At 40.3% G+C, this 24,968-nt stretch overlaps 1 protein-coding gene across 5 annotated transcripts in view; it reads left to right on the top strand.

Annotated features, from left to right (window-relative positions):
* The window catches only part of rcor3 (REST corepressor 3), a 67,532-nt gene that overhangs the window by 20,271 nt on the left and 22,293 nt on the right, over positions 1 to 24,968 (top strand). For 4 of the 5 annotated variants that reach the window (XM_059648587.1, XM_059648588.1, XM_059648589.1 and 1 more), the window contains 3 exons: positions 11,747 to 11,871; positions 13,965 to 14,043; positions 19,334 to 19,552. In XM_059648587.1, the coding sequence (XP_059504570.1) occupies positions 11,747 to 11,871; positions 13,965 to 14,043; positions 19,334 to 19,552 (423 nt within the window). The remainder of the gene's footprint in view (positions 1 to 11,746; positions 11,872 to 13,964; positions 14,044 to 19,333; positions 19,553 to 24,968) is intronic. The other variant, XM_059648591.1, reaches the window with a different exon arrangement.

Genomic DNA, 24,968 nt, shown 5'->3' with positions numbered 1-24,968 from the left:
GGAAGCAGCATGAGTAAGACAGCTGAACGGTCCCATAAGCCGGAGGATCACACCAAAGCTCTGCTGTGCTTCCCCATATCTGGTTGCTATTGATTATAATTTAACAAATAACTGCAGGGAGAGGCTTCACTGATATCCCAAACTTTATTACTGGTGGAGCCTACCACATCAGTACAAATGATAAGACCGAAGCATTCGCAGACATCTTCAGCCAGACTGCCAAGTGGATGATCCATCTCCACCACCTCTTGAGATTCCCAGAATTATAGATTAGTCTTCAATCAACTTGTTTGTGATATTCTGGAACAGCTTGGCTAGACTGACTACAATATTTTCAGAGATAGTAGGAACTGCAGATGCTGGAGAATCTGAAATAACAAGACATAGAGCTGGACGAACACAGCAGGCCAAGCCACATCAGAAGAACAGGAAGGCTGACATCTCAGGCCGAGACCCTTCTTCAGAAAAAGGGTTGAGGAAGGGTCTAGGCCGGAAAGATCAGCCTTCCTGCTCTGCTGCTGCTTGGCCTACTGTGTTCATCCAGCTCTACGCCTTGTTATCTCTGATAGCTATCTCCCAGTATGGAGATTTGCCCAGGCAATGACCTGTTATAGAAGGAAGACAAATCCAATCCAACTGATTACCAACCCACCAGCCCACTCGCGATCATCAACGTAGTGTTGAAGGTGATACTGATTTGTGCAGTCTATCAAGCAGCACTTACATACCAATAACTTGATCACTGAGAGTCTGTTTGCATTTGCAGGGCAATTCAGCTTCTAACTTTATTACAGCGTTGGTCCCAGCATGGACAAAATTGTTGGACCTGAACAGTGAAGTGAGAATAGCTTGCTGACATCAAGACAGTACTTGACTGAGTATGACATCAAAGTGAGCCTGCAAATCTCTCCATAAGTTGCAATCATGCTAGCACACAGGAAGATTGTTGGAATCCTGTTGTATCAGCCCCAGGACATTACTGCAGGGTTTCTTCAAGACAGTGTCCTTGGTCCAACCAATTTTATCTGTTTCATCAATAAGCTTTCATCTCTCCTGGGATCAGAAATGAGAATGTTTGCTGATGATTGGACAGTGTTCAGAACTGTTCACTACCTTTAGATAATTGAGCAGTCCATGTCCATGTGCCTAAAGACCTGGATAGCATTCAGTGTTCAGCTGATGTTATAATTTTGTGTGTATTGTAAACCAAATGGCACCCCAAATGAAAACAATTACTGCTCAAGGTTTTGCTTTTTGTTTGACTCCTACTTCAACACAAACTAGAGTCCATTTAAAAAAAAAACTAGCTAGCAAGCCATGCTTAGTCCTAACTGTATATTATATATGGAATAACATATAATAAAGATAGAACAAAGAACAGTATAGGACAGGAACAGCCCTTTGGCCAAATCCATCCATGCTGACAATGATGCCATTCTAAACTAATCTTATTCTGCCTGCACATGGTCCATACACCTCTCTTTCCTGCCTGTTCTTGTGTCTGCCTGAATCCCTCAAAAACATTGCTGTAATCTCTCCCCTCATCATGTTCCAGGCACCTAGTACTCTGTGTGGGAGGATGAAAATTTCTTCGCACTTCTCCTTTAAATTTTGACCCTCTCACCTAAACCTGTACGGTCTCATGACATTTCCATTTCGAGAAAAAGGCTGAATATCCTCTTTGTCCATGTCTCTCACAGTTTTATATATTTCATTAAGATCAATTCAGCCTTGTATTGTCTTTGCTAGAACATCAGTGTTTGTGCAGCCTTTCCTTTATAGCTATTACATTTCCAACCCAGGCAGCATCCTGGTAAACTTCTTTTGTACTATCTCCAAAGCTTCCACTTCCTTCCTATAGTGTGGCTACCAGAACTGTGCACGCGACTGAAGCTTTATATATCTGCAACATGCCTAGCTAACTTCAGTGCTCTAACCAATCAAGGCAAGCATGCTGCATGCCTTCTTTACGGTCTTATCCACTGTGTTGTCACTTTCAGGGAGCTATGGACTTGCACCCCAAGATCCGTCTGTGCATCAATACTTCTAAGAGTCCTTCCATTGTTGTATACTTTCCTCTTGCATTTGACGACCCAAAATGGATCACCTCACAGACTTGTTCGGACCAAACTCTATTTTCAACCAGTCTGTATCCTACTGTATCTTTTGATAACCTTTCTCGCATCCACAACTCCACTAATTTTTATGCTGTTTGCAGACCACCTATATTTTCATCCAGATCACATATATATTACAAACAGTAGAGGTTCTAGAAATGGTCCTTGCGAAACAACTGGTTCTTACCTCCAGTCAGAAAGACACTCCTCTACAGCGACCCTCTCTTCTACAACCAAGCCAATTTTGTATTCAACTTGCCAGTTCATCATGTGTTCCATATTATCTAATATTCAGAATCAGCCTACCATGAGAGACTTTGTCAAATGCTTTAGTAAAGTCCGCATAGATAGCGTCCACTGCCCTATCCTTACCTGTTATTGTTATTACTTCCTCAAAAAAACTCAATCCTGTTTGTGAAACATAGACCTACCTAATAATAAGTCCAAACTTCCCCAAATGTGAGTAAATCCTATCTCTAAGATTTTTCTCCAGTTACGTCCCTCCCACTGATATAATGCTCACCAGCCTATAATTTCCTGGATTATCCCTGTTATCCTTAAACAAAGGAACAACACTGGCTTTCTCCAGTCTTCTGCAACCTCACTTGTGGCTAAAGAGGATGCAAAAATCTCTGTCAAGACCCCAAATATCTCCTCCTTTGCATCCTTCAGTATCCTGTGATATATCCCATCAGGCCCTGGGGTCTTATCCTCCTTAATGATTTTCATGACACCCATCACCACCACTTTCTTAATATTGACATGCCCCAGAATATCAACATACCCCTCCCTAATCTTCCCATCATCCATACCCTTCTCCTACGTAAATACTGATATGAAATACTCAGCAAGTACATCACCCCCTTGCTCTGGATCCATGCATAAATGCCCTCCTTTGTTATTGAGTGAACCTAACTTTCCCTAGCTACCCACTTGCTCCTAATGTACTTATAAAATGCATTGGAATTCTCTTTAATCCTATGTACCAACGACATTTCATGACCTCTCTAGGCCTCCTAATGTCTTGTTTAAGTTTCTTTTGGCATCCTTTATACTCCTAAAGGGCTTTGTTTGATTACGTTTTCCTAAACCTTACATATGCTTCCTGTTGCTTTTTCACTAAACTTTCAATACCTCTTGTTCGCCAAGGTTCCCAAATCTTGCCATCTTTATCTTATCTCACAGGAACATGCGAGTCCTGAACTCTGATAAACTGGCCTTTAAAAGTCTCCCATATGCCAGATGTGGATTGACTGTCAAACAGCCAGTCCCAGTCGGATTTCCCCAGCTCTTGCCTAACCTTATTGTAATTAGCCATCCTGCAGTTTAACACTTTCACCCAAGTACCTTATCCATAACCATCTTAAAACTCTCAGAATTATAATCGCCATTCTCAAAATGCTTTCCCCCACCTTGCTTCCCTCCTGAAACTTCAATCTCCTGGCCAGGCTCATTCCTCAAATTAGGGTCTCACACGGCCCCTTCTCTGTATGGGTTACACATGTTTCAAGAAACCTCATGGATGCACGTAACAAATTCTGCCCCTTCTAAGCCTCTGGCACTTAAGGAGTACCAGATGATATTGGGGATGTTAAAATCACTCACTACATCTCTGTTGTTTTCACATATTTCCATGATCTGCTTACATAACTGTTCCTCTATCTCCCCGAATGTAATCTCACCATAGCGATTGCACTGTTCTTAAAATATCCTCTCTTAGTGCAGCTGTGACGTTCTCCTTAATCAGTCATGCAATTCCTGAACCTCTTTTTATCCACTCTATATCTGACCTGAGTCATCTAAACCCTGGAATATTGAGCTGCATCATAGTCTCGTGTACTAATCCAGGTTCTAAGATGCTGCTTGGCCTGCTGTGTTCGTCCAGTTCCACGCTTTATTATCTCAGATTCGCCAGCATTTGCAGTTCCCATTATCTCTAAATTAATCTACTATGTGTTATACTCATTGCACTATAAAGAATATACATCAAACTACCAATGCCTTCATGTTCATTAATCTAGCCCTCCCTTTTCTTCCCAATAGGCTTACTAGACTTATTCACTTCTTTTAAGGTTTTTGAGTAGATCCACTTATTTCTCCTCAATCACTCCACATGCTGATTTACTACTGTTTCCCAAACCCCTGCTGCATTAATTTAAACCCTTCCAAGGTGTACTAGCAAAACTTGCCAGTTAAGATATTGGTACCCTTCCAGATTAGGTGCAGCCCATCCTTCCTGTCCTGACGGAGATCCCAATGATCCAAACGTCTGAAGTCCTCCTTCCTACACCATCTCTTTAGCCACACATTCAACTGTGTTACCTTCCTATTTCTGGCCTCACTAATACGTTGCACAGGGAGTAATCCTGAGATTACCAACCCAGAGGTCCTGCTTTTCAACTTCCTACTTAACTCCCGCAGTCATCTTTGCAGGACCTTTTCTCTCTCTCTGTCTATCTGTTAGTACCAAAATGGATCACGATCTGTGGCTGCTGACCCTTCCCTTTCAGAATACCTTGTGATGTATTGCAATTGGAGGGATACAGAGTATAAAATACTTACTTTTGCAGTTGAGGTTTGTTAAGGACAGGGATCGAAAGTGAAAAATCTGATTTTGGTGTGTAGTGGGTAGGGTTATGTAATTGGTTTATTGACAGTAGTTGCTAAGGCTCACAATGGCAGGAAGAACTCAGCCTGTACAATGCTTCTGCTTTGGAAAAATCAGAGACACTTGCACTATCCATGATGACCACGTATACAGGAAGCACGTTCAGCTACAGTTCCTCATTTATTGCACTGGAGCTGCGAATGGACTCCCATCCATACCTTGTGCCTACTCAAAAACATCATTGACCCCGGTTTCAAGGAGGCAGTCCCCTATCCTGAAATAATGCTTGCATTCAGAGAAGTGGCTGTCTGTGCCCCTGACTATACAATCTCCTGTTACAATTACTCACCTATACATGGATCTTTCTTGCTGTACAACAGAGCCCACTGTGGTACCACTGATCTGGCTGCTGCTCTTGCTTTTCCAGGAGAGGCCATACCCCCAACCATATCCAAAACAGTACAGCTGCTTGAAAGGGGAATAACCACAGGGTACTCCTGCACTGCCTGTCCATGCTGACTGGTCTTCCTTGTGGTCTCCCAACACTTCTGTCGGTTATACCACCTTGCTTAAATGTGTTACTGATGATATTATTAGCTTCTTAGTTGGTAATCTCAGGATTACACCCTGTGCCACGTGTTAGTGAGGCTAAATACACTCAATCTTTAGACCTGGTTCTCACAGCTTTTCCAATTCGTCTGTTCTGCTGTTTGGCAACAATTTCAGCCATAAAGTTCTTCCCACTTCAGATCTTCCTTAGCTATAATTCCTTTCCTTTGTGAAGTTAGATAGTTCTTTGCAGGTTGGAACTTTCACCCAACCAAAGATTGCCTTTATCACAGTGGCAATCTTCAGAATTTCTCAATCCTCAGCTCCCCTTGGTTATGGCATCACCTTTATTATTTCACAGTGTGGCTGATTCTGGACATTTATTCACTTTAAAGTGAAAGAACCAGCTGCACTGGTTGTAAATATACTTTCTGACTGTTTAGAACTCCAGCTTGCTGACCATCTCTTCATGCTGGTCTTCATCTACCTACCACGAGACCCCTGTTTTTTAAACTTGCTTTCGATTCATATAGCTTCCAGGATTCCCCAACTATTACTGCTTTGGAGTCAAAAGTCATCACACTGATAAATCGTGAGTAACATTTACACCATGCAAAAGCCAGGCAATGACAATGTTCATTTCTGAGAAGATCCATTGAAATTCGGCAACGTTGTCTTTTTCTTATTCTTGTATGAACTTGCTTGTCACTGACAAGGTTTGCATTTATTGTGCACTCCTAGTTGCATCTGGATTGATTCTTGGGGATAGTTAAGCACAAACCATGTTCATATGAGTCTGAAGTCACATTTGGCCAGATCATAAAGCACAACAGATTTCCCTTCCTAAAGCTTGTTAGCAAATAAAATGGGTTTTTATTACAATCAGCAGTGGTTGTATGGTCCCTTCTAGTGAAATTTCAATTCCAGATTTTTAAAAAATTAATTCAAATTACACTACTTGCGATAATGGAATTCAAGGCCTGCCTTAAGAACATTACCCTAGGATCTGAGTTACTAGTCCAGATACATAACCACTATTCCAACATCTCCCCTCATCAATATCCTGGGAGTTACCATTGACCAAAGACCTAATAGGACTAGCCATATGAATTTTGTGGTTAAAAGAGCACCTCAGAGTCTAAGGGTTCTGCAGCAAATAACTGCTCCCTGACTACTTCCAGAAGATGTGTACCATCTTTCGGACGCAGGTCAGAATTGTAATGGAATATTCACCACTTGTTCAATGAGTGGCTTCAAAAATATTTGAAGCTCAAACCATGCATATCAAAGCAGCAGGGTTGATTGCGCCTTATACACCAGATTAAATATTCACTCCCACCCTCACTGATGGTTTGTGGCAGCAGTGTGTACCATATGCAGGATGCACTACAGAAAGTTGCCAAGTCACCTTCAACAATATGTTGCAAACTTAAAACTTCAGCCATCCCTGCTCATCCTGAATGTGCCCTCCATTCCATAACCATAGCCTACTGTAGGTATAGTACACCCCAATTTCTGCTGCTGATTCACTTGGACAACCATAAGATGATGTAAAGCACAAGACTTGGGGCCCGTTAAAAAGGGGGAGGTGATAACCAAGTGGTATTATTGCTAGACTATTAATCCAGAAACTCAGCTAATGTACTGGGGCCCCAGGTTCAAACAGTAGATGGTGGAATTTGTATTCATTAAAAAACAATCTGCAATTGACAATCTACTGATGACCATGAAATCATTATTGATTGTTGGGAAAAACCCACCTGATTCACTAATGCCCTTCAGGGAAGGAAATCTGCCATCCTCATCTGGTCTGGCCTACATTGCTATGGGTCTGGAGTCAATGTGGTTCACTCTTAACTGCCCTCCGAAATGGCCTTGTAAAATTGGACCAATTGCTACAAAGTCTGGAAGAAACAAAACTGGACAGATCATCTAGCATCGATCTAGGCACTGGAAAAGACAATGGTAGAAACAGCCTTCTCAACCTTGAAAAGTCATCCTTGCAACAGCTGGGGGCCAGTGCAGAAATTTGGAGAGCTGTCTCAGGGACTAGTCAAGCAACAGGCTGATACGGTCATACTCATGGAGTCATACCATTGAGACAATGACCCTGATATTACCATCACCATACGTTGATATGCCCCATCCCAACAGCAGGACAGACTCAGAGGTGACAGCACAGTGGTATGCACTCAGGAGGGAGTTGCCCTGGGAGTCCTCGACATTGACTCCAAACATGAAGTGTTGTGGCTTTGGGTAAAACATGGGAAAGGAAACATCCTGCTGATTACTACGCACTGTCCTCCCTCTATGAATGAATCGGTACTTCTCCATGTTGAACTACACTTAAGAGAAAGCAGTGAGGATAAAAAGGGCACAAAATGTACACTGGATGGGGGATTTCAGTGAACCATCGCCGAGAGTAGTTCGGCAGCAGAACTACCGATTGAACTGGTCAGGTTCTAAAGGACATAGCATCAACACTGGTGACCTCATCCTTACCAATCTGCCTACTGCCAATGTGTCTGTCCATGACAGTATTGGTTAGAGTGACCACCACACAATCCTTGAGATGAAGTTCCGGCTCCACATTGAGAATGACCTCCATCGTGTTGTGTGGCTCTGTCACTGTGCTAAATGGGACAGACTTCAACAGGTCTAGCAACCAAGACTGGGCATCCATGAGGTGCTGTGGGCCATGAACTGCAGCAGAATTATCTGTAACACAATCTGTAACCTCATGGCCCCCACTCAACCATTACCATCAAGCTAGGGGATCAACTCTGGCTCAATGGAGAGTGCAGGCCGCCATGCCCGGAGCAGCACCAGGTACACCTGAAGCTGAGGTGTCAACCAGGTGAAGCTACCAAACAGGGTTACCTGCACGCCAAACAATCATCAGCAGCAAGTGATAAACAAAATTAAGTGGTCCTACAACCAGCGGATCACATCTAAGCTCCGCAGTCCTGCCATATCTAGTCGTGCATGGTGGTCAACGATTAAACAACTCAGTAGAGGAGGAGAGTCCACAGATATCCTCATCCTCAATGATGGAAGAGCCCAGAAAGTTAGTGATAAAAGTAAGGCTGAGGCTTTTGGAGTACGCTTCAGGTGGAAGTTTTCCATCTTGGCCTCTTCCAGTGTTGCCCCAGCGTTACAGATACTAGTCTTCAGCCAATTTGATTCACTCTACAAGATATCATGAAGAGTCAGAGACACTGGAAATTGAAAAAACTATGGACCCTGACAACATTCTGGCAACAGTACTGAAGACTTTTGTTCCAGAAGTTGCTGCTGCCCTAGCCAAGCTGTTCCAGTACAATTACAACACTGGCATCTACCCGACCATGAGGATAATTCCCCAAGTATGTCCTGTACATAAAAAGCAGGACAAATTCAACTCAATCATTTACCTTCCCCTCAGTCCACTTTCAATCATCAGTAAAATGATGGAAAGTGTCAATAATAGTGCTAACAAGCAGCACTTGCTCAGCAATAACCTACTTAGTGTCACCCAGTTTGGGTTCCGCCAGAGCCACTCAGGTCCGAACCTCATTGCAGCCTTGGTTCACGTGGACGAAAGAGCCTAATTCCAGGGGTGGGGTGAGAGTGACAGCCCTTGACACTAAGGTTGCATTCAATCAAGTGTGCCATCAAGGAGCCCTAGCAAAACTGGAATCAGTGCGTATCAGGGGGCAAATTCTTCTCTGGTTGGAGTCATACCTGGCAGTGGTTGTGGTTATTGGAGGTCAGTCATCTTAGCTCCAGGACATCTCTGCAGCAGTTCCTCAGAGTAGCGTCCTCGGTCCAACCATCTTCAGCTGCTTCATCAATGACTTTCCCTCCATCATAAGGTCAGAAGTTGGGATGTTCATTGATGATTGTGCAGTGGTCAGCATCATTCACGACTCCTCAGATACTGAAGCAGTCTGTGTTCAAATGCAACAAGATCTGGACAGTAGCCAGGCTTGGACTGACAAGTAGCAAGTAACGTAGGAAATATATCGTCGTTCCTTCACTGTTGCAGGGTCACAATCCTGGAATTCTCTCCCCAGTGGCATTGTGGTCAACCCACAGCAAAAAGACTGCAGCGGTGCAACAAAGCAGCTTATTACCATCTTCGCAAGGGCAACTAAGGATGGGCAATAAATGTTGGCCAGCCAGCAACACCTAAATCCTACAAATGAATTAAAAAATGGATCAGGCCATTCAGCTCTTCCAACTTGCTCTACCATTCAGTAAAATCATGGCTGATCTTCCTGAACTCCATCCTGTCCTGCATTATCTGCATATGCCTTGATTTCCTTAGCATTCACAATCTATCAGGCATTGTCTAGGAAATACACAACAACTGAGCATCTACAGTTCAGGACTCCTCTGTCAGGAGAAACATTCTCCCTGTATCTACGCTTTGAAACTTGAACAACTTAGATATTTCAAGAAATTCAATTCTCGTTTTCATTCTTTTAAACTCTGACAAGACAGGCCTAATCAATGTAATCTCTCTTCAAAGTAGTCCTACAGCCCAGGAATCAGACTTGTTAACCAGTGCTGCATTCCCACTTCAGGCTACAAATAGGTCCTTTGGTTAAGGAGATCAAACTGTACACAGTATTTTGGGAGTGATCCCACTAAGGCTCTGTATAATTGCACTAGGACTTATTGAACCTTATATTTTAATCACTTTTTAATAAAGTCAAATACTCCATTGATTTTCAAAATTATTTGCTATACCTGCATTGTAACTTGTGGTGTATGTGCAGGGATATCCTGGTCCCTCTGAATACCAAAATTTTTTAGTCTCTCGCCATTTTGAAATTTTAATTTTATGATCCAAATGTATAATTTCACACTTGTCCATATTGTACGCCATGGGTCCCATTGTTGACCCACTTACTTAACCTAGCTGCATCCCTGTGTAGCCTCTTCATATCCTCATCACAGCCTACTTTCATGCCTAACTTTGCATCAGCAGCAAACTTGGACATTACTATTTTCAGATGCCTCACCTAAGGCATTGATGTTGATTGGCCAAATACAATCACTTAAAGCCTGCCAATCTGAAAATGACCCATTTGTTCCTATTCACCAACCAATCCTAGTATATTATGCCCATCACTGTGAGGTATAAGTAAGTGTCATAATTTTGTGGCACCTTATTGAATGTTTTTTTTGAAAATCAGATTGCACTACATCAGCTCAATCTCCGTTATCTATGTTAACAGTAACGCTGTTTAAAAAAAACTTAATTGTCAAACACTGTTTCCCTTTCATAAATCCATGTTGACTATCTAAGTCTCATTTTGTTATGTAGTTAGGGAAAATGTTAGAACCTACTCCTACTGATTTCACTCTGAATGGCCTGTAGATCCTGTTTTCTCTCTCTATTTTCTTAAATAGTGAAGTTATATTAGGTAAATCTTTGAATTGTTAAAAGCAAAGATTGCAGTAATTCCGTGAGAGACTTAAATCTGCTGGATTAAAGTACTGAAAGTGAAACAAAATCGAAGTATAATACCATAGAGCTGTCTGAGCGCATATGTATAAGTCTTTGATTCTCTGACATCGGCAAATTAGTTGAATAATCCTCTTTCCCTATAGGCAAAGATTTCCTCAGTTTTCCTGTCTTCTGTTTCTTTCCGCAAGATAGTGATGGTTAGTTAATGGTTTGACACCAAATGTCATACCTCTGAGCAGTACTTATCTCTTTTCCTTTCTCACTCATTTTTCTCCTGTTCCCATTAATCTTTCTCCACTGACCTGGTTTTTTTTAAATCAATTCTTAGCTTGCAAGTTGAACCTCAGTTGAAAATATTGCTTGGAATATTGAAACTATTATATAACGCTGAAAATTTAAGGGAACTAGTCATTGGTATGCTGCAATTGATGTCCAGTCTTGGATTTTTATTGTGAGATAATATTTGAAAACAATATCCACTGATGAAGAGGATAATAATTTTCATAGTTACCAAATATTTGCTGAATGACCATTTGTGATGTCCATCATTCTTGAAATTCTGATGCCATCAAGGATGCGGTGATATAAATTGCCGTTTTACACAAACTTATTGTGAAAGACATAAAAGAAAATTGTTAAATGAAGTAGAGATAACAAAGTGTGGAGCTGAAGCAGCATCAGAGGAACAGGAAAGCTGACATTTCAGGTTGAGATCCTTCTTCAGCTCCACACTTTGCAGATGCTGGAGTCAGAGATGACAGTTCTTGCTAGCTCTGTTAAATGATGTATCTTTTTTAGTCAGATTTTTGAGGAATTATCAATTTAAAATATGGACTCTTCTCTCTCTTCTGTATCTGTCTGTCTCTCATGCTCACACCTCTCCCCCCGCCACCCCCCTCAACAACTCTACATTCTGTTTACTCCACTTCCCTATCCTGTTTTGGTTACTGTTTTCGTGCAATAATCAATATTATGTAGGGTTTTGATTGGGTTCTTCTTGTATCATTGCTTCAGCTACCAGATAAATCAATTGCAAGTCTAGTGAAGTACTACTACTCCTGGAAGAAAACTCGATCCCGAACAAGTTTAATGGATCGGCAAGCTCGAAAATTAGCAAGTAGGAACAATCAAGATGAAAGGTGAGTCAAGTCAGATGGTTATTCCCTTGGCATTTGTGTTTATTAGTAGCAGCAACAATTGTACTGTGTACATTAAATTATGTTTCACATGGAGATCAGGAAAGAACATTGCAGTCCATCTGGTCTTGGAGCTATCAAATTCTGCAGTGCACTTAATACTCTTAGTAAATTTTTCATCAGGTACTTATAAATCTCATTCTTGAATTTACTCACTGGGTCAGTCACTACTGCCTCCTTTGGATGCGTTTATTACTTTTGTAAAGTAATTATATCCAAATGTACTTTTCATCCTCCCTCTTCTAGTTTTGAGGCTGCACCTAATAAAAAGTGCTCTTTAGCATCCTAAATGTACTTTATAAAATTACACTTAACATTTAAAACATACTTTGTACCACTAGGCCTTCAGCCTTTACTCAAGATTTTGGAGTGGTCAGTGTTGACTAGAAAAAAAGTTTGCACAAGCCCATGACTGTCAAAATGGATCTCTTCAAACAATACTTCTCTATAGAGTACCTCTACAGTGGCTTTTGACATGGTAGACCAGTTATTGGCTAACTGTCACAACATGCTGTAGCCATGATAAGGAATATTTGAAAACACTAACTTACAGCGCATTGCTCCTTCATCAGGTGCAGTGAGAGAGGCATCAAGATGCAGAATTTATAAGTACAAGGTCAAAAGATCGTATAACTGATACGAATGTATTAAATAAATCTAAAATGGCTAGCTGACTCCCTCCTGTTAAATCTTTAATCAGTTAGAAAGGATATGCAGGTTTCAATTGATTAAAGTGCAAATCCCAGAATTCCTTTCAAGTCGCTGTCTCAAGATAACAAAAGGTTTTATCAGTGTATGCAAGAGGTGACATCTCAGGTCGGACAGTGCATTTTAGGGCATTCAGCCTCAGATCTTTGGATAAATGCCCTCCAAGGTGGATTTTGGGACATACAACCATGCAAAGATGCTGACCAGAGGCTAATAGCCAAGCTTGGCACCTCTCTCACGCTCTTGCTCTCGCTCTCGCACTCACACTCACACACACGTGTCTATGGGGTGAATTTGCATTTACAGATTTCTATTTGCAGACACATTCTATTTTATTCAAAAAGCGCTCAATTTGTAGGCGCAGTCAGTTAATGGAGCATTTTATATATTCCTCCTTTGGAAATAAAACTGGTGTAACACCACGTTAAAACACAGATTCTAAACAAAGCCTCACACCTAAAATGCATTATCTAACTTGAAATGTCACTTCTTGAATAGACTGATTAAATGTTTAGTTACCTTTGGGCAGTGATTTGAAAAGAAATTCTGGGATTTGCATTTTAATTAGTTGAAACCTGCATCTGCTTTCTAACTTGATAAAAGATTTAACAGGACGGAGCCAGCCAGCCATTTAGATTTATTCAATACATTTGCATCAGTCGTATGATCTTTTACTTATAAATTCTGTCTTGATGCCCCTGTCACTACCTGATGAAGGAGCAACGCTCAGGAAAGTTAGTGCTTTCAAATAAAGCAGTTGGACCTGGTTATAACCTGGTGTTATGTGATTTCTGACCTTGTCCAACCCAGTCCATCACCGGCCCCTCCACAACATGATAAGGAGTGTTTGACCCTGTGAAGCCGAGATCAGGATGTCCTCAAGAGCCTCCTTGATGAAATAAAACACACCCGTCAACTGATCAAAGACCCTGGCTTGTGACCCTGCTGAGGCCATGCTTAGGAGTGGCGGGAGGAAGAAGGAGTTACAATGTTTAAAAGACATGTGGACAGTACATGAAAAGGAAAGGTTTAGAAGGATAGTGGCCAAACACTGACAAATGGGACTAATTTAGTTTGGGAAACTTGTTTGGCATAGACAAGTTGGACCGAATGATCTGTCGCCGTGTTGTATGACCCTATGATTCTATCCCCATATCCATGCTAGATATGAGCATTGCTATGGATAATCAGTGTTTTTTTAATAAGGTTAGACTGCGATTTAATCAATAATATTGGATCAGTTCATAATTTTCTAACATTTATGATTCTTGGCAAAAAAAGTATTTGAATGTCATTTATGATATTTAAACTGGATTCTTGATTTTTAGTGATGATGGGATGGAGGAAGGAGCTGCAAACGATGTTACTGACAGTGATTATGATCCCACTAAAGAAACTAAGAAAGAGGTGAGAATTTGTTGGAATATAAGAGGTGATGGTTTAGTGGTATTATGGCTAGGCTGTTAATCCAGAGACCCAGGAATTGTTCTGGGGACCGGGTTCGAATCCCGCCATGGCAGCTGGTGGAATTTGAATTCAGTGAAAATAAACCTGGAAATGATAGTCTAATGATGACCATGAAATCACGGTTTATGGTCAGGAAAATCCATCTGGTTCACTAATGTCACTTGGTCTGGCAGGTGACTCCAGACCCACAGCAATTAGCGCTGGCCTAGCCAGTGATGCCGTGCCCTATGAATGCATATAAAAAAACAAAGTTAAGTTTTCAGTTGTAGATTCATTCATTGAACTTTGCAAGTTCATGATTTCTACATGTGCCAATTGATTGAAAGTTAAGGTTGTGGAAGTGAAGGTTTGCTGCAATTAGATTTTCAGCATTATGACATGTTAATGTTTTAAGGTTCCACAATGACCTGATCGTTTACATTCTTCTTTACATTTAAATATGTGTATGCAAATAGGTATTCCCGATCAAAAGCTCTGGCTGATCAGAAGCATACAGCACCTCATTGCTTGACAGCAAAAGCGAGCCGAGTGGTGACTGCTCTGCTGATCATAGACTTAAACTAAGTTTTAGAGATTGCTGAGGGACCCTAGCCATGAGTAATGTCAGGAGAGGTGTCAACAGCAAGAGAGTAAGATGGTCGCTGTCTGTTGACTCTTTTTGATGCTATGTTATTCGTTAAGGCAATGAGTGTCTTTGAATGAGACTCACCCCGAAAGACCACAAGTAATTCCAGCAAAATTTTTAGGTTTCCTGCATGGTAAATCCCCTTCATACTGATCAATGAATATCATTGGATGAGGAATGAGATCTTAAGTGGACATTAGTTGCCACTGAAGAGCTGTGGGCCTTTCAGACTTAATCAGTGAAAAGCTGTGTCTTGCCATTTAAGGGACCCACCTCCACTAAACTTGCCATGAAGGTGTGCATTAAATTGCACTTTTGGAGCTTTCAGTAATGCTTGCAAAAGGGTAGTATTTTCATAAACACATTGTATATAAATACAGATTTTTAAAAAAAGCATTTTGTCTATTTTGCTCATCCTTTTGTAAGCATGTGGAGAGTTAGCAAATGGAATCTCTGCTAAGTGCATTATTGATGATTTGTTTTGGAGGCCTTTAAATATGGTGATGACTTTCTATATGTGCCAGGGACATAGCTGACCAAAGAGAAGGAAGGGAGTACGTCCCTTGTTTTGCAAATGAAGCGCCTATCTAGAAACCTGAAAGAGGAGAGAAATATCAATACTTCCCTCCTTCTGATTGTAATCTACTGATCTCAGCTGAAAACATACTTGCAGAGATTGCACAGGGGTAGGGTAACATCGTTATGTTATCCTTCACATTTCAGTGGTTGGGAGACGCACCTTACCTAACTTCACATGAGGAGTAAACACTGTGCAAGGTAGTGTGGAGCTGTGAAAGCGCAAGTCATCATCTTAAGTAGAGATAACAAAGTGTGGAGCTGGATGAACACGGCAGGCTAAGCAGCATCTTAGGAGCACAAAAGCTGACGTTTCGGGCCTCGACTGTTGAAGGCCCGAAACGTCAGCTTTTGTGCTCCTAGGATGTTGCTTAGCCTGCTGTGTTCATCCAGCTCCACACTTTGTTACCTTGGATTCGCCAGCATCTGCAGCTCCCGTTATCTCTGATACAGTCTTAAGTAGAGACAGGTGATTGGAGAAAACCGGTAGTGCGGATATTTGGATGGCTCATAAATGTTCCTGTATATGCTGTATTGAATTACTTGTTTCTTTTTCTAGATTGTATGATTTGTGCAAGAATATTAGACAAAAAAGATTTTGTTGCTGTTGTGGTTTTCTACATCAAGTGAGAGTGAAGTGATTATATAAAGTAGCATTTTGGCACACATGCTTAGCTTTATACCTGGAGCTCAACACTTTTTGAGCACATGCCAATTGACTGAAGTAAAGTCGAGCTTCTCCATAGCTATTGGATGTCTGTATGATCCATCCATTCTGAATCTTGATTTTAAAAGAATACTGCCTGACTTAATGCAAATATGGTGATGCTCCATTTCTTCATTGACTCATGGGCTGCTTTCTGAACTTAGAAATCACTTCTAAATATCTCCTTCTCCCAGATACAAGCTGGTTAGCATTTTTTAGGACCTGATAAAACTGCAGAATTGTTTACACACAAAATAGAATGAAACAAAAAGAAGATGGTACGAATGTGCCACCTCTCAAAATCATATGTTGAATGTTAAACAAAGAGGAGACATTGCCTTGACACAGGGAATGAAGTGAGGAAAATATTAACTGAAATGTTGAATACAAAATGCCAAATATTTAAAGATAAATCTGGAGAAGGATGAAAAAAATGAGTTGCTCTGTTAAGGGATAGGATGGATAACAGCAGTGATCTTAGCATTGGCTTGTATGACAAAAGAAGAGATTCTGCTGGATATCACAACTCGTCATCTAAGAGTTTCTAAATGATTCTGGTAAGAAATCTATTTGCCTGACATTTTAGGCTGCCAAATATGAATACTTGTACACTAGGACCTATTTTGATTGCCTTAACCAAGCAAACCTGGCGTTGTTAAAAAAGATTCAAGACTTGAGGCTCCTTACCCCAAAAGTACACAAAAGTACTGCTGCAGTTCAAATAGCTGTAAAAGCTGCAAGTTTCCAACAGTTGGTATGATTTGGTTTTGCTGTTGTACCACCCAGGAACACCGTAACCGACCGCGTATTGGCTTTTAAGAATATCTGGAGTTGGTGGGAGGAATTCCAATCCCAGTGACAGTACCTGAGGTCACATCTTGAAATGAAATCAGTCAACAGGTGCAAGTATTTGAGAGGTTGAAATCGGAGGCAAGTTATAGAGATCTGCAGACCAAAAAAAGGGTCTTCAGCCCATCATGTCTACCACCAGTCAACAACCAACAACTTTTCTAATCCCATTTTGTTGCACTTGACCCATAGCCTTGTATGCCTTGGCATTGAAAGTGCATATCTAAATACTCCTTAAATGTTACATGGTTTTCTACCTCTACAGGCAGTGAGTTCCACATTCCCATCGCTCTCTGGGTGAAAAGGTTATTCCTCATATCCCCTCAAACCTTCTGCCCTGGTCATTGATTCTGCCATCCAGAGGAAATGTTGCTTTTTCTCTACCCTATCTATGCCCCTCAATTTTATACATCCCAATTCCCCCCCCCCCCCCCCCAATCTCCTTTGTTCTAAGGGAAACATCCCCAGTCTGTCCACTCTCTCTCTTCGTAACTGAAACTCTCCAGCCCAGACAATATCCTGCTAAATCTGTTCTGTGCCCTCTCTGGTATATCTTTGATTTTGTGTCTCTAAAGTCTGCAGGCATAGTTAATACAGTCCTGAATGGAAATCCCCCATCATGGAGATGATAGGGTGGGATATTGTGTTAGAAAGGCAAAACAGGGAAGGTTAAAGTGAGAGGTGGTGGGAGAGGGTTATGGAGATATCTGATAATGCGGGAGGTTGTCTCTGATAGGCACATGAGAGCATCTAAATGTGCTACCTCCTCCCTTGTCCCATTGTAGCCTGTAAAGCAACCCGTTTTCTATGTGTCTTCTCTTGTCACACCTGAAATAGGAACATAGGCAGAATGGGGCCCTTATTGACACAACTCTCAGGGTTGACGGGCTACCTGCCACGTTCCCTGCCACCAGTTATGTAGTAAACAGGTCGGGGCTGGGCAGCAAAGTGATGGTAAGGCTGTGTGTTTATTTTATGAGCCTCCACCTTCAAATATGCAGGTGGTTGATATAACATTCAGCGCCATGAAAATAATGGCACCTATATAGTGTTCAACCTCGAAATGGGACTAAACAGGTTGGGAATACTTTGTATAGATATGCTACCTGTACCCTTATCTCACTGCCTTAAAATATACCTAACCTCCCACCTGCTTTCCCATCGACAAACTGGATGATCACTACTGGTTCGTGAAAATAAAATGCAGGCAGTCCCCAGGTGGCAAACAGGTTCCGTTCTGAAGTTCGTTCACAAGTCAAAGAATAATGCAGGACAGTGGAAAGCTGCTGTATGTAAGTATATGTCAGGTCTTTTAAAAATTAAAAAATGTGTATGGGATTGCTTTCGTAACTACGAACATTCATTGTTCGGGAACCCCCTAGAACTCTGCATGATGCAGTTCAGTGTGTGAAAATAAAGTGCTAGTTACAAACAGGTAATATAACAGAGATAACAAGGTGTAGAGCTGGATGAACACAGCAGGCCAAGCAGCATCAGAGGAGCAGCTGCTCTTGGCCTACTGTGTTCATCCAGCTCTACACCTTGTTATCTCAGATTCTCCAGCATCTGCAGTTCCCACTATCTCTGAGATAATATAACAACTTATTTTAAAGATGACCTAAAATTTGCCAATGAGGAAGTTAAACCATACCTGAAAATGTGAACGTAATTTTTGCTTGCCTTAAGAAAGCATAGTGATCTTCTGTCTTAGCATCATAACTACTGTAAGAAAATTTAAAGCATACAAGCTCAGTTTTTTTTTCGTGATTCACTGACCAGAGTTGTGTGTTTTCAGGGTTTTGTACTAATCACGTGCTGAGTACTATCGCAACAGCTGACTTATGGTGAGTGTAGGGGGAAACATTAAAACTAAGTTCAAACATATGATCACTGGATTTCTGAAAGTCCTATAGTGCAGTCCAGAAGTTCTGTTAATTAGCCTTAACCAACACTTTGGCTACTCCAGATTATAAAAGCCTCCTTTCAAAAAATAGAGAAAGCTTGGATTTGCAGATGATTATGTGTTTCTGGCCCATTCTGAATTCAGTGTTAACCAAGAGATCTGACTTTTAGATGAAGTGATACAGACAGTGGTTATCATTCACACCTAATTTTTAACGTTTGTTTTAGAACCAAATTAACTGATTAAAACAATGAATTTGAAGCGTTTTGAATTAAATTTAGTGTCATTTTTGATGAACTCACATTTTAGTAATTCCTGTAACTTGTTTTCCATTTGTGTTTGAGTATGTTGGTGTCTGAAAGCACTTCACACAGTTAATAATTTTGAAGTGCTGTGTCTATTATCTAGGTTAAAGCTCCTGGTGATGTCCTCAAAATTCATTGGTGTTGACATCACCTAGACTGAATGAATAACATTGTTTAAGAAAAATGAATACAATATTTATAGACTTTTTTTCTTCTAAAGTGCATGTAACATCTGCCTGCATTCTGATGTTCCTTTTCTCTGTTAGGGTAATCCTGATCCGCCCATGCAGGTCAGCAGAGTTGGTTCAGTCAGGCGTGAGCTTCCAAGTTTGCAGCATCGTCACCACCCTCTTCGGTCCAAATGCCGACCACCAAAAGGAATGTATCTTAGCCAAGAAGATGTTGGAGCCATGTCCTGCAGCCCAAATGCAGCAAGTACCATTCTTAGACAGCTTGATATGGAACTAATCTCATTGAAGCGCCAGGTATTTGGATACCTGTAGTGTAGTTTTAAAACTCCCCAGACGTAAATTTTGTTTTCTGTGTACCCTGTATAAAGTAACATGAACTGCAAAACAAGTTTCATAACAAAAGCTATAATCTTATCACTGCTAAATAAAGATGGACTTCATACAATTAATCCAGCAAGTGTTAATTCATACTTGAACAAATGTTTAAATTAAAACTTCAGCACCAGGCTTTTATTTGCTTTGCATGTTTAGTATTTTTGCTTTCTAATCCAATAATGTGTGGCATCCTTGACAATGATGGGTTGAAGCCCCACTCTTGGGACTTGAGCACATAATCTATGCTGACTCATCAGTGCAATACTGAAGGATACAGTACTAATGAGGGCACCATGTATCTGGTGAGAAATTAAAGCAAGGTTACATAATTTATACAGATGGCTTTAAAAAAATCCCATGGCACTGCTCAAAATAGATGTCTCCCAGTGTTTTGATCATACTTTATTCTTCAAACAGCACCATTACATTAACTCAACATTTATCTCTGTCTATGCTATGTGATCTTGCTGTTTATAAATTACCTGCTTATTTACCTATATAGCAACAATAACTACATTCAAATGTAGTTAATTGGCTGTGAAGTATCTTTTGATTTTGAGGTCATAAAAGCTTTTATCTTTCAACTAAAATACCTCCATTTTAGTGAATGTAAATGAGAAAGAAATTGTTTTTACATAGTGCCTTTTACATTCTTGAGGTTCCTTTCTCAAGCAGTATGTCAGTACGCCGACAAGGATGGATCAGTAGCTAGATCTAGTTAGGAATAATTAAATACATCGAAGGGGGTGAGCCTGTTACAACCAGTGATCACAGTATGATCTGATTTGAGATTCAACTTGAAATTGAAAATGATCATTAAAAAAGATTTAGTAAGATAAAGAGCATGCTAGAGTGAAGCTGGCAAGTGAAACTGGCATACAGGAATGTTTAACCATTGGAGATGCTTCCAACAAAGAGATTGCAAAGACATTGAATAATTGATTCCATTTTTAAAAAAAACTTCCAGTAGATCTCGGATGCCTTGGATACGTAGAGGTGAGAAATCAATTCACATTGAAGAGGGTTGTGTACAAGAGCCATAAAACCCAACGAGGGCAGAAATATATAAGCTAATAGATTAAAGGAGTGCTGGAAGAAAAGCAAAGAAGGGATGTAGTAGAGCAATTTCAGAGAATGCCAAATGTCATGGTTCAGTATTTTACAAATATATCCATTAAGGGAATGAAGACTGACACCTGAGAGATTGAGGATGCAGTGAAAACCACAAAAGAACTTGATATAATTTGATGGATTAAATTTTACAAAATAGGATAGACTGGAAGATGTTGCAATTCTGTAGAGTACTCAAACCTTTTAAATAGTGCATTTATTTGCAACCTGCACTATCGTATTATAGGAGTAATAACAAAATAGTTGAAAAGCTGTTTTTGAATTGGTTTTGGAGTGAAGTTTTGCAACTGATGTACATCTGTTATTGACAAGTTTTGGTTTTTCAAAATTAAACCTTAAAAGTTGGAGGTTATATGTAACTTCAATCAAACAATTTCCTGTGATGTGATGTATGAGGCGCAGGCTATTCAATCAGTTGTTGCAGTCCTTTATTGTAAGGAACCATACTTTTTGCTGACTGTTTGTAGTTTGTTATGCAATATGAAAGGATGTAATAACTGCAAGCTGCACTCTTTAGCCTCAATCAGCAACTTTAATATTGCTTGGGTTAATGTGATTAAACTAAAATTATCATCTGTACATCATAGTTTTGTACCATTCTCTGCAATATCTTGATGTATTCCTTTCATAATGGAGGAGATAAAGCTGAAAGCAGCGATGCAGCCTGTCAGATTGGCTCTGATGTTGGAGTTAAAATTTAAGAAATCATTAAATCTTTACTTCAGACATTTTGGTTAAAATGTTTATCCTTTATTTCTTCAGTCTTGTTCCATCTGGCCCCACATTTTAAAAAATCCACTAGACTCTCTGACTTGGCTCCTGTTACTGTTAGGTTAGCCAATTTGAGCATACCACAGTGGCATTCCTGTGTGGTAAAGACAGTTGAGGCCCCAACAACGCTATCTTAGTCTGATTTGCATCATTAAAGTAGCATCTGGCTGATATTCCTCTTGTGTGCTCAGAAGAACACAGTGATCACAAACAATGGGAAGGCAGCTTGATCAGTGTATGTAAGTTGCATTATTCATTTTACCTTATTACCTGCTTGATACATACCAGTTTGGCAGGATTAAAATTCATGTGTTAGTTCTTTATCACAGCAGTTCTGCTGTAGAATGAGATCATTAGGTTCATTGTACCTGTGAAATTACGAGGTGCACTCAAGAGTTAAGTATTTCTAGGCTGTTTCATTGTCCTTACCTCTCATTCATTTAATATTTGTATCCTCCTTTCAAATTTATCCAAAAGATGAGGGAGATATTAAGCAAGATCTCCTTCAAATTGATGTGGGCTTTGAGATGGTATACTCAATGATAGAAATTCGGAATAATATCAAGGCCGCATGGCAAACTAAGCCATCTGATGCCTTAACCATGCAGATGTGTGCACCATCATGCAAATGTTGATGATTAGTGGGCCAATCTGGCTCATAAGTGGAATCTGGAAGGGTAGACCTGTTGGAACTGGGATTTTTCCCACATGCCGTAATTAACCCTGAAAATCAATACACTCTGAACATACAGCAGGTAACTTGCTGGTGGTCTATGCTGCAAGTTAAATGGCAATATATTTACACTTGTGTAGCACATTTAACACAAAAATGCCTCAAGGTATTTGAAAAGACCTGAAGGAAATGAACACGACGACAAAAAGAAGTTAAATAGAAGACAAAAAAAATTGTCAAAGTAGTAGATTTTAAGGAGGAGGTGAATGGTGGAGAGGCAAGAGTCCCAGAGTGAGACAGTTGAAAATACAGCCTTCAGGTTGAAGGAAAGTGGGGATGTACAGGTGCTTTCTGTCATTGAAAATGTATTCCAAGGTGTTGGTCTGAACAACGATAGTGGATGTTGCAGGACCGGACGAGGTTAAAAATAAAACTGAGGCCACGTGTCATTTTGAAGACAACGTCAAGAATTTTTTAACTTAGTGGTGTTAGGCAAATTAGAGCCAAGGTAGGCTACACATGCAAGGGCCTAGTGGATGAGATGGACTTGGTGTGAAACAGAACGTAACAAACAGGATTTTGGCTGAGCTGAGGTGCAAAGCATGAATTGGAATAATCTGGCCTACAGGGAGAAAAAACATATATGATAGTTTTAGAGGCAGAGAGAGAGCAGTAGACAATGCTTTGGAGATTTTGTGATTTAGTACAGATTCATAAACTCATCTCACAGTCAACTTGTACTTTAAGGTTGCAAAGAAGCCGGTTTAGCCTGTGTTGATGGCGACGGGAAGACATGGCAAGGTGTTAGATATTGTAATAAGAGTGAAGGTAATGAATTTGGTTCTAAACTGCAGAAGCATCTTTCACCTTTGGGGTCCTTAAGGCTTAGTTCTGCCAATCTCTCATCATGGTTTCAAAATTGGCACAACTTGCATATAAGGGCTTGTCCATGTGCTATATTAACAAACCAATCTTACGTGTGTTGGAGTTAGTAGTTAAATTCAGAGACTTTTCATATTTCCACCTCTCTCAAATAGGTGGATGTTTTCCCTCAGTTGTTGGTATTCAGTAGACACCATGAGTAATGTATTTCATTTTTGTTATTATTGAAATAAACATTTCTTCCAATCATACATTGCGTGCCTTTGGTACTAGTCCTAAATTTGTGCTCTGAAACTGATTCATTGGCTAGTGCAAATAATTATTTACACTCTCCACATATTGAAAAACTTGTAACACTTTTGTTAGATTCCCTCTCACTTCATCAGCTCTAGTGATTATTGTCATACGCCCTAAAATGATGTGGGGTAATATCACGTGAACAGTTGGTTCTTTTGTCCAAAGATCCTGTTTTCCTACTGATTTTTGCTGATGCATTAACTCTCTTATTTTAAATGAATTAACACTTCCGCTAAAATAACAGAACAATTCCAGAAGAGCATATTAAGCATTCATGCATATCAAATGGTGTAATTTCAGGTCTGCAGCTTTTCAAATGTCTCATCATAACTGTAATCCTCTGATCTCTGGGTACCATCCTCATAAATCAACATTGCAGCTTTTCCATGGCTATAGCGGTTTTCTAAAAACGAACTAAATAATGCAGAATCTTGCTCAATTTCTTTTCATTGATCATTATGTACAAAATACAAACTGTTGAATCTTTAACAACTCTTTCACCTGCCCCGCCCCAAATATTTCACCTGCCCCGCCACAACTTTAAACATTTGCTATCTGTACACCTTCAATTTCTTTCTTTTTCAGCTCCCTTCTTTGCGAAGGCTCTTTAGTTTTTTTTGTAGGAAGTGTTAATTATCAAGATCCCTTTGGAAGTTAACCCAACAATTTGTGGTGAGGCTGAAATTATGTGATGAGGATCTGTACTGTACTGCCATTTGAACTCCTCTCCAGCAGATAACTGTATTTTTCATAGCTCTCGACCATGTTCTACCCTATTGAGGTAAGAAGTGGGGGAAGGTAAATTGACAAGGGAGGCTCTGGTCTTCCAATCCTCAGATGTGGACCTGACTGTTTTTCTACTTTGCCAAAGGATTTCTAATGCCAGCGCACTACTAAACTAAGATTTCCACATTTGTGGCAATTTCAGTATCTAAGGTTAGTATATATATGTATATATAGACAAAATGTTCAAATAGCATCTTGAAAACCTTCAATTTTCTACTCCCTGAAAACACATGGAGTGAAATCATTGGTGAGCATGCAAGTGGAAAGTGATGGTATTCTTCTCGCTAACAATAGAGGGATGGGTGTAGTGTTAAATCAGTGACAATGTAGTCAGAGAATCAAGGATTGAGAATTTTTGAAATAACCTTTTTAAAAAACAAAACTTTGAAAATTGAAGAATCCATTGTAAAGATATTTTGTGTATTATAAATGTGCTATCATAACAAGTCACAGGGACCACTATATCCTAGTTTGGCTAGATATCCAACTTTCTGAGACTACTAATTTTGTTGATTTATGAGCAGAATTTTTCATTTTTGATCAGGATCCTGACTTTGGGTCCTATCACTGCACCATTGGGATCAGTTGCTTAACATGTTCTTCCTCTTGGCCTTGTGGTTACTAACTGGTCAATCACCATCCAATTAAGGATGGCAGGTAGGGGTCTCATGGAGGGGGGTGTGAGATTGGGAATGCCAACACCACCAAAGCATTATAGTCTGCCTTTGCATGTGATGGGGAAAGAGGGCGACTCCAGCTTTAAGATGGTGAAATTACCAAGTGTCTTAGCTATCC

This window comes from Stegostoma tigrinum, chromosome 9 (genome assembly GCF_030684315.1).
Source record: "Stegostoma tigrinum isolate sSteTig4 chromosome 9, sSteTig4.hap1, whole genome shotgun sequence".
NCBI classification, from domain to species: domain Eukaryota; kingdom Metazoa; phylum Chordata; class Chondrichthyes; order Orectolobiformes; family Stegostomatidae; genus Stegostoma; species Stegostoma tigrinum.
This window is presented reverse-complemented; position numbering and strand designations above follow the sequence as displayed.